Below are 10,810 nucleotides of genomic sequence, written 5' to 3' on the forward strand. Positions count from 1 at the left end.
ACACACAGCAGCCAATTTCAAAAATAAAATAAACTAAATGTACATAGGCTTTACAATCAATCTCCTGGAGAGGCGCGCTGTTACTTTGACAGTCGCTGCGTCCCCGTGGCAGGACTTCCTGCGAGTAAGGCTGCTGAAGACGCCGCTGCTGCGCTTTTATTTTGCTGACAGACCGGAAATGTTTTTAGATGAAGAGCCGTCCTCATCCTCGTGGCTCCTCCTCTTCTTCAGCCCAGTCCCCCCCTTCTTTCCTTTCCGATGAAGAGGGACCGTCAACTTGGTAACGGGAGGAGCCTGTCCTGTCCTTCACAATAAAAGTCCAATGTTGAACTTCCTGTTGTGGTTATTGTTGTTTGGAGTCACAAACGGCGAGAGTCCGGGTCTGTGTGTGTTCCCACGGCCGGGGCCCGGCGGGGGCCCGCGGCTCCTGTGGGTCTGGGCAGGATGGGGGCGTGGCCTGGGGGCCCCCTCAGCTTCTACTGGTCCCCTGGAGCTCTTCCCTCAGCCAGCCGGGCTGTGATTGGCCGAGCCGGTTCAGCAGCCGGAGGAGTTCTGTGTTGTGTTCACGGTAGTACTCTGCCAGGAAGGCTCGCGTCTGCACCCACACATACAGGGACGCACGCACACACACACACACACACACACACACAATAACAGATGAGCGGATCTGCACAGAACTGCTTTGGTCAATTTATATATTAATCAATGAATATCAGAGACTACAAGTACATTAAATAATAACTACCACAATAAATACTAGAAGTACTACCTCCGGATACTTTATTAAATACTATAAGGTATCATATTAAATAGTACTAAGTACTATTTTAAGGTACCTCAGGGTTAATCTCTTGGTATTTCATTAAACATCACTAGGTACTATATTAAACAGTGAGTACCCCAGGGTTAATCTCGGGGTACTATATTAAACATCACTCGGTACTATACTAAACATTACTAGGTGCTATATTAAACAGTGAGTACCCCAGGTTTAATCTCTGGGTACTATATTAAATATCACTAGGTGCTATATTAAACAGTGAGTACCCCAGGGTTAATCTCTGGGTACTATATTAAACATCACTAGGTGCTATACTAAACATTACTAGGTGCTATACTTAACAGTGAGTACCTCAGGTTTAATCTCTGGGTACTATATTAAATATCACTAGGTGCTATATTAAACAGTGAGTACCCCAGGGTTAATCTCTGGGTACTATATTAAACATCACTAGGTGCTATACTAAACATTACTAGGTGCTATACTAAACAGTGAGTACCCCAGGGTTAATCTCTGGGTACTATATTAAACATCACTAGGTGCTATATTAAACAGTGAGTACCTCAGCGTTCATCTCGGGGTACTTCCTCCCCTTGCTCTTCCCTAGACACTTGGGCCGGCCGCCCTCCGTCTTCTGACACCAGAAGCCCTTGGTCTCATCGAACCTGAGAAAGAGAGAGACACACACACACACACACACACACACACACACACACACACACACACACACACACACACACACACACACACACACACACACACAGGTTACTAACTACTATGATAGAGAAACACTTCTTGAGTAGAACAGAATCGTAAGAGAAGTAGTACTAGTATATATGTGTACTAGTACTAGTACTACTTCACTACATCCAGAGCCTGGGTGTAGTTGAAGGTGGGGTTCTAGTAGTACTAGTGCACATGTGTAGTAGTACTAGTGTACATGTGTAGTAACTTACACCAGGGCCTGGGTGTAGTTGAAGGTGGGGCTGATCCCCAGGAACCTCTGAATGGCCTCCATCACCAGGGCGGGGTTGGAGCGCAGCAGAGAGCCATCCACCATGTGCATCTACAGACAGACAGAGAGACATCAGTCATGTGCAGACAGACAGACACTAGTCAGTGCATCTGCACAGACAGACAGACACTAGTCAGTAGCCTGGCTATTACCAGACCAAGCCAATCGTAGATTGCACGTTGGTCTGGAGAAGCTGCCGTCATTTTCTTCAGCACAAGAGGCGTGATCAACGGGCCTAGTTCAACTGACTCTGTACACGATTGGCTGCTTGCCGTCACTTCCCTGTCGCCATTGTGTTAAACCAGCCAATAGCGTGCCAACGGGAAAAGCCAGCTTTGTGATTGGCTCCTGCAAAAACGTATCGGAAGCAGAATGAAATGTATTGCTCTTCTCCAGACCCATGTGCAGGGTGAACTCAATTCGCCGGAAGAATGGGCCAGGCTACCCAGGCTAACTAGTCAGTGCATCTACAGACAGACCGACACTAGTCAGTTCTAGAGACGCATCTAGTCATGTGATCTACAGACAGAGAGACACCATCTAGTCATGTGATCTACAGACAGAGAGACAGAGAGACAGACAGACACTAGTCAGTGCATCTAGAGACAGAGAGACACACAGACACTAGTCAGTGCATCAAGAGACAGAGAGACAGACAGACGAATGAGTGGCCCTGCAGAGGGACGTGCCTTCAAGCTCTCCACCCTGAATGGGTTCATCAGCATGAGTGATATCACGTCCCCTGAAAGGTTGAGTGGTTGTGATGTCGAGGCGTCTCCACTCCTCTCAGAACTGTTTCAGCTCATTTCCTCGTTAATGGTTTTGCTAGCTGAAAGTTTCTGGACGAACCACTGAAGAAGACAACATGGCAGACGACAGCCCTGTTACCGTGGGCGACACCGACGCTAGCGCAGCTAAAGTAGGAACGTTTTAAGAGCGATTATTGGAGTCTAATTTTTCAGCTCTTTGTGAGTGAAATGCGCCGGTAGAATTCAGTTCAGAGGTTAATGGTCTGAGCTGATTGTAGACGGCTCCCGGCTCCTGGCTCATTTCTGGTCCCGCCCCCCAGGTGAGTGACCAGACAGGGCGTGACTAGAATGGGCGTGGCTTATGGGCATGGCAGAGGGCGGGGCTCACCTGGCTGGGCTGGTAGTGCTGCAGCCAGCGCTCCAGGTGTGCTGCGTAGGTTCCGGGCCTCAGGCAGCGTCTCTGCAGGGCCAGGACGTCGCGGGGCCCCTGAGGGCCGGCCGTCACCACCGCGTGGAAGGTGTTGTTCAGGGCGGCTGGGTCGCGGTGCGCCCTTTGGTGCTGAGGACCCCAGAGAAACACACCTTTAGACCAAAGTACTGAACACACAGGTAACACACTCCAGAGAAACACACCTTTTGACCAAAGTACTGAACACACAAGTTACACACCCCAGAGAAACACACCTTTAGACCAAAGTACTGAACACACAGGTTACACACTCCAGAGAAACACACCTTGAGACCAAAGTACTGAACATACACACACTACAGAACACACACACTACATACACACTTCTGAACGCATACACACACACACACACACACATTACAGAACACATACACTACAGACACACTACTAAACGTACATGTAGACAGGACACGCACACACACACTACACACTACAGAACATACACACTACAGAACACACACACACTACAAAACGTAGACACTACAGAACACACACACATACTACAGAACATAGACATTACAGAATAAACACACCCACTACAGAATATACACACATACTACAGAACATAGACATTACAGAATAAACACACCCACTACAGAATATACAAACACACTACAGAACATACACACACACTACAAAACAAACATACACACTACAGAACATACACACACACTGCAGAACAAACATACACACTACAGAACATACAAGTCATACAGCATTGTTCTATACATGTAGATCTTTACAGCGTAGGTCTATACAGTGTAGGCCTATACATATTGGTCTATGCAGTGTAGTTCTATACATGTAGGTCTGGATGGAGTGTAGTTCTGTCAGTGTATGTCTATACAGTCAGTGTCTAATCAGCCCCCGTGTTCATCCTGTAATTAAAGGACGGGATCCTGCGCTTGGCTGGGTGATGATACATCACCATGGCAACAGGTCTGCTCCCAGCTGTGCGTGCCCCGAGTTGTGACTGCTCTAAAAGGCAGATTGGCTGATTAGTGGTGAAATTACCTAATGAACGATTCTGTTTGAGACTTGTGTGAACTGCACCTCCTGGGGTCCTGGCCCTCCTCACGCACGCTGCATGTTAAACCTCCTCCTCACCACTTCATCTCTGCTCTGCTGGAATCACTCCGAGAGAACGGCTGGAGCTCCACTCAAAGAGAACCGCGAGTTCCCCACGAAGTTGAAAGCCCTTGTGCTGCCACTTAATGTACTCACTTATTGTATGTTTACGTCCTGACACTTAATGTACACACTTATTGTATGTTGTCGACCTGGCATTTATAAATAGTAATTAGCCTTGAGTAGCATCTTATCCTAGCTATCTCTGTTGTATACGGGGAATGGGTTAACCTAGTGATTGTTAGTGCTTGTCACTTGGTTCTATGAACAACCTTACTTGCTACTACTTAGCAAACGGTTTATATATTTTACTGATACGTGCAAACAAGGAGCCGTTAGGAGTAGGGGGCGTGTTGCTCAAGGCTGACCTACAGGCAGATTGTGGACATCAGGGTTTGATCCCAGAACCTTCGGGCTGGGAGTCAAAACACTGGATAACCCCAACGCTACTCTGTCTGGGGGGATCCCCTTTAATGCAGAGCTCTCGTTCAACACAGCCGCAGCTACCTCTTCCTACTTTGTAACATGTGTGCGGCCCTGTCTCTCTACTGGGTCTGGACCTGGGTCTGACCTGGTACCAGGAGTAGGCCCGGTCCGAGGGGCTGATGAGCACGGCCAGGATCTTGGCTCGGGGCAGCAAGGCGGCGGCCCGCTTGGGCACCAGCTCTGTGTCGAAGTAGTTGGCGCTCTTCTCGAACATGAAGTCTGTGCTGACGTTGGAGGGGAAGGGGAAGAAGTCCATGTACCTGAGGAGGAGGAGGGGAACACGGACATGAAGACGCTGAGGAGACTTTCTTAAATGTGGAGATCCACCCCAACCTCGGATGTTACAGATAATAAATCATCCAATGATGGGCATTGGGTCGTCTATAAACTTTATTGTCGATGTCATTCGATACAATGTATTGGATTCAAGAGTTGCTGTGAGTCTTGGCTCGTCTGTGTGGAAACTGTTCCGATAAGACCTGTGGTGAATAATGAGAGTTTTGTCTGTACAGTGTTGTACCTGTATTGAGTAACCGTGGATATGGACCTTATAGTACCAGTAACTACATATATTGAGCTGGTTCTGAGTGCTCAGCGTATGGTTGCGCTCTCACCAGTCTATGCCGTTGTCGTAGTTTGGCCCGCTGAAGAACTGGATCTCCTCGAAGGTGACGGGGCTGGGGAAGGAGCTGGTGATGGCTGGGTGGAGGCTCAGGAACGAGTGGAGGGCCGTGGTGCCTGTTGGAACACATTCAGTCTCAATTGAAGGTGGCGTACCGCAAGACTCCATTCTGAGTCCCCTGTTGTTTCACTTCTGTGGTTGAGTCCATCTTTGAAATAACTTTGTGTAAGAGTACTTTCTCCAGGAATGTCTGTTTGAGGAAATGCTTTCCTGATTGTTACAAATGCATTTATTTATTTATTCAATCAACACATTGCATTATTTGGAACCCCCTTAAGTAAATTTACTTTACATAATATCAGCAGCATTGTAATGTTATTTCTGGTGGTGGCCATCGGGTCATTTAAAACGCAAGTTCTGATTGAAACCATGGTGAGTGTTGATCACACCAGCCCTGCAGAGTCCTGACCTCTTTATGAATTATGAAAATAGGCCAGTAAGGTTAATGCCCCCACAGATGGGCATCGAAGAGAGCCTTGCCTGTTTTCTGGGGCCCGATGACGAGGAACTTGGGGAGTCTGTCGCAGGTCTTCTCCTTGGACCAGATGTCTTTGTGTCTCTTGTCATGACACGGGTTCTGGAGAGGAGACACAATACAAACACACATGATCAGAACCTGTATAGCAATGGTTCAGAGCCCTATTGGAACCAGAACCCTATGTTCAGGTCTGAAAATGTTTGCAACCCCAACATTATACATCTCTGTGATTCTGCTTCCACACATTACTTTAACCCCTGATATATCCACCCACAATATCCCAGTGGACCTGGCAAATGATACATTAGGCACTCAACTAGGCACTTATTGTATGTTGTACGTCCTTGCACTTAAAAATAGTACTTAGCATTGTGTAGTATCTTATCCTAGCTATCCTTGTTGTATACGGGGAACGGGTTAACCTAGCGATTGTGATGGTTCTATGAACATCCTTTATGTACCAACAGCGATATATTTTTGTTTCTCTCTTTTGACAAATGTACTTATTGTAAGTCACTTTGGATAAAAGCGATTAATCACCCAGTGTAGCATTATATGAGGCATATCGTGCCACACTGGGTGATTAATAGTAGTTACCGAGACATATCACTTAGTCAGCAAATACATACAACTAATTCATACAATCCATACATATACTTTAGACCCCTCCGACCCGTCTGCTCTAAACCCGGTGGGGCGTGGACCCAGTCCTGACCTGCCACAGAGGGTCCCTTTCCTGGGGGAAGATCTGGAAGTACTTCTCGGCCAGCTGGATGGGGGGCAGGGTTTGAAGCCTGAGGTTGGTCCAGCACTGGACGAACTTCACCAGGGACTCGAAGGTGTACAGGCCCAGCCGGTCGTTGCCGTAGTTGGACAGGTGGGTCATGAAGATGCTGATCTGGAGGGCGGAGAGGAGGAGAAGGTGTTGGTCTCAAATTTACCGCTGCCATTCTGATGTTCACTGTGATTTTAAACTAGGTTCTTGTTCCTGAAACTCAATGATATATCTAAACATGGATACCCATTCGTCTAAATACATACATGTTGTTTCTACACTTACACTCAATAATAAGATGTCAATAAAGATATCAGAGTTGTGATCATGTGCCGTTATCCTCAGAGTGTGTGTTGACTGCAGTCCAGGTTACTGATTGACCTGCTCTCTCTGGTTCGATCATTGATAGAAACCTGTCTGTACTCCTCTATAACACAGATCCCTACATCCACCCCTTTACATCCATCCCTACATCCCTATGTCCAGGGCAGCCACGCATCCATTTATTATCTATTCATCCATCCATTATATTTAGCAATCCATTAAAGCTCCATCCATCCATCTATCTATTCATCCCTCCATCTAAATAACAATCCATCCTCTATATATCCAATCCAACTCAAACGAGCTGCTTTGGCATGGAATATAAATATTTATGATCGCCGAAGCTGATTAAAAACTCAACAAAGGAAACAACAAAGTTCTATGAAAGGCTAAGCCAATAAAATACCAAGAACAGTAGAAACACGAGGGGACGGCTGGGATAGAAGGGGGCTCAGACACATCTCTATCCATCCACATGTATCATTTATCAATGATCCATATTATCTCTCCTCCAGCTGGATCACTTATTCACACATCTATGATCAATACACAGCGACACAAGCTGGGCTTGTATCGCTGTGTGTACAGAGCAAAGAGCGTGTGTTTGTGTGTGTGTGTGTGTGTGTGTATATAGTTTGTGTGTATATCATTTGTGAGTGTATATCGTTTGTGTGCGTGTATATAGTTTGTATAGGTGCGTATAGTGTGTGTGTGTATAGTTTGCGTGTGAGTGTATATAGTTTGTGCGTGTGTGTTTGTGTTACAGTTTGTGTGTGTAAAGCGTGAGTGTGCGTTATGGTTTGTGTGTTCGTATGTGTGTGTGTTACCGGGTTGAGGAGCACGGTGAGGAAGAGCTCGCCCCCCCTGATGCTCTTGTCCAGCTCCTTGGACCCCCCGGGGTACTCGTTGTAGAAGATGGTGTGTGTGAACAGACCGCACGTCTGGCGGGGCAGCACCTACACAGACACACACACACAACAAGAGACACACACACACACACACACACACACAGACAGACAGACAGACTTAGCATAAGGGGCAACAACGTCTTTCTAACACCGGGGAAACTGCACATCCGTCTATTATTGATAAAAAATAGATTCGGCATCTTTAATAAGCGATTTTGATCAGCGACACACTGGTGTGAGTGTGAATGAATGTTTGCGTTGAATATGAAATAGAATATAATGTTTAAATATAGGTAAATAACACTATAGAAATAAATAAATACATAAATAACTAAGGTAGACATTCTGTCTCTCCACCCTCTGAGCACCACTGCAGAACATTTCTAGTAGAGTAAAGATCTAGAGTAGATCTAGAGTAGATCTAGAGTAGATCTACTGTAGATCTAGTGTAGATCTAGTGTAGATCTAGAGTAGATCTATGTAGATCTAGAGTAGCTCTAGTGTAGCTCTAGTGTAGCTCTAGTGTAGCTCTAGAGTAGATCTAGTGTAGATCTAGTGCAGATCTAGTGCAGATCTAGTGTAGATCTAGTGCAGCTCTAGTGCAGCTCTAGTGCAGCTCTAGAGTAGATCTAGTGTAGATCTAGTGCAGATCTAGAGTAGATCTAGTGTAGATCTAGTGTAGCTCTAGTGTAGATCTAGTGTAGCTCTAGTTTAGATCTAGTGTAGCTCTAGAGTAGATCTAGTGTAGATCTAGTGTAGATCTAGTGTAGCTCTAGTGTAGATCTAGAGTAGATCTAGTGTAGATCTAGTGTAGCTCTAGTGTAGATCTAGTGTAGCTCTAGAGTAGATCTAGTGTAGCTCTAGAGTAGATCTAGTGTAGATCTAGTGTAGATCTACTGTAGCTCTAGTGTAGATCTAGTGTAGATCTAGTGTAGCTGGAGGGTGGATCCAGAGTAGATCCAGTGTAGCTCTAGTGTAGCTGGAGGGTGGATCCAGTGCAGATCCAGAGTAGATCCAGTGTAGCTCTAATGTAGCTGGAGGGTGGATCCAGTGTAGATCCAGAGTAGATCCAGTGTAGCTCTAATGTAGCTGGAGGGTGGATCCAGTGTAGATCCAGAGTAAATCCAGTGTAGCTCTAATGTAGCTGGAGGGTGGATCCAGTGGGGCCGACCTGTATGCCGCTGTGGATGAAGCCTCGGCGGTAGCGCGCGGGTCGCAGGTGGGGGTACTCCTCGGTGCTGGTGACCCGGATGGCCCACACCGTCTTCCAGGCCTCGTACAGCTGGCTGTGGACCGGGTACACCCCCGAGTGGTGGGGTGCCACCGCGTAGCCCATGTCAGTGGGGATCCCATGCTCCTGGAGACGGGGGAGGGGGGGGCGGTGGTAGGAGAGAGAGGGAGGAGGCGTAGGGGGTGGGGAGGAGAGGGGAAGGGAGAGAGGGGGGAGGGAGGGGAGGGAGAGAGGGGGAGGAAGAGAGGGAGGAGGGATAGAGGAGGAAGAGGGGAGGGATAGAGGGAGGAAGAGGGGAGAGATAGAGGGAGGCAGAGGGGAAGGGTAGAGACAAATAGGAAAATAAATGAAAAAAGATGGATCATAAAAACTATGACAGAATAAAAGAAAAAAAGAAAAAAGATGTAGATGCTAAATTAAAACCCTCCACTGGGGGGCAGTAGAGTTCCACCTCTGGTTTGAATTAGCCAGCCAGGACAACACATTTATCTCTGTCCAGACAGACAAATAAAGCACTTTTCCATCAGTCTTGCATCTTTAACGCACCACTGGCCTATCTATTATTCAACCTCTACCTGTCTACGCGTCTACCTGTGTGTGTGTGTGTGTGCGCGCATCTGTGTGTGTGTATTTGTGTTTTCGTGTGTGTGTATCTGTGTGTGTGTGTATGTGTATGCGTGTGTATCTGTGCGCGTGTGTTTGAATAAGGACAGAGCAGGGGAGATGTGGTGGTTTGTTCACAGAGGATTTGGGTGGGTTAGGAGCCAAGCTTCAAGGATCATTAAACTCTGCATCTTCTCGCCTCTCTCTCTCTCCTTTTCCCTCTCTCTCGACCTCTACCTCTCTCTACAATCGTTCTCCCCTCCCTCTTTGTGAAAACAAAATCCTTAATAAGAAAACTTTTCTCCAAAAGAAAAATACAAAATACAAGTTCTGTGCCTATCACTCACCCAGAGAAAATCACACGCACTACACACACACACCATGGGCCCAATATTGTGAGGTTGGCGTTGTGTCTGGCAGTGAAGGTGTTTGTGGGCACACACTCTAGAATAATCATCCGAGGTGCAGAGCAGAAGGTAAATTGCTGTTGCATCATGGGTATCGAGAGGGTGGGGTTCTGCATCACAGCTGGCGCTACTCTGAACCCTGGACAACGCCAATATACCACACACACATAGACCCTGCAGAACCCTAGTATAGCATGCAAAAACACCCTGCACAAGACTAATATACCACCAACACACACACACACTGCACACTTACAACACACACTCTGCAAAGCTCTTACTTACAACACACACACACTGCACGGCTCTTACTTACAACACACACACACTGCACAGCTCTAACTTACGACACGCACAGCCCTATTATAACACACACACACACACACACACAGCTCTAATACACCACCCCCGCCCTCACCTGGGCGAACAGCATGTTGAGCCTCATCTGCTCTGCCAGCACGGTGACGTTGTGGAACAGGTGTGGCTGCATGTGGCTCCACATGTGGGGGAACCACCACAGCTCCCGCCGGTGCTTCAGTAGCATGTCGTCGCCCTCGTCCTCCTCGTCCGTCCCTGGGGGGCCGGCGAATAGGTTAGACACACCTTCCCGACATGAGGGCATCCTACAGCAAGGTGAGCACCGACCCCTACCTGCTCCTTAAAGCCGCACTATGTACCTTTTTTTTTTTTTGAGAAATATATTTATTGAGTTTTCAAATTTTACAACAGCCAGACAAATACAATTATTCACGTATAAAACAAATCAAAAACAAA

At 47.0% G+C, this 10,810-nt stretch overlaps 1 protein-coding gene across 1 annotated transcript in view; it reads right to left on the bottom strand.

Annotated features, from left to right (window-relative positions):
- Positions 1–10,810, bottom strand: part of ndst2a (N-deacetylase/N-sulfotransferase (heparan glucosaminyl) 2a) — a 76,124-nt gene continuing 65,314 nt past the window's right edge. The window contains exons 5-15 of the mRNA XM_079729679.1: positions 10,455–10,609; positions 8,967–9,152; positions 7,715–7,843; positions 6,504–6,686; positions 5,791–5,887; positions 5,243–5,366; positions 4,714–4,888; positions 2,934–3,104; positions 1,738–1,847; positions 1,344–1,446; positions 1–595 (exon numbers count right to left, since the gene is read on the bottom strand). Of these exons, the coding sequence (XP_079585805.1) occupies positions 470–595; positions 1,344–1,446; positions 1,738–1,847; positions 2,934–3,104; positions 4,714–4,888; positions 5,243–5,366; positions 5,791–5,887; positions 6,504–6,686; positions 7,715–7,843; positions 8,967–9,152; positions 10,455–10,609 (1,559 nt within the window). The 3' untranslated portion in view covers positions 1–469. The remainder of the gene's footprint in view (positions 596–1,343; positions 1,447–1,737; positions 1,848–2,933; positions 3,105–4,713; positions 4,889–5,242; positions 5,367–5,790; positions 5,888–6,503; positions 6,687–7,714; positions 7,844–8,966; positions 9,153–10,454; positions 10,610–10,810) is intronic.

This window comes from Pollachius pollachius, assembly GCF_949987615.1.
Source record: "Pollachius pollachius genome assembly, chromosome: 2".
Classification (NCBI taxonomy): Eukaryota; Metazoa; Chordata; class Actinopteri; order Gadiformes; family Gadidae; genus Pollachius; species Pollachius pollachius.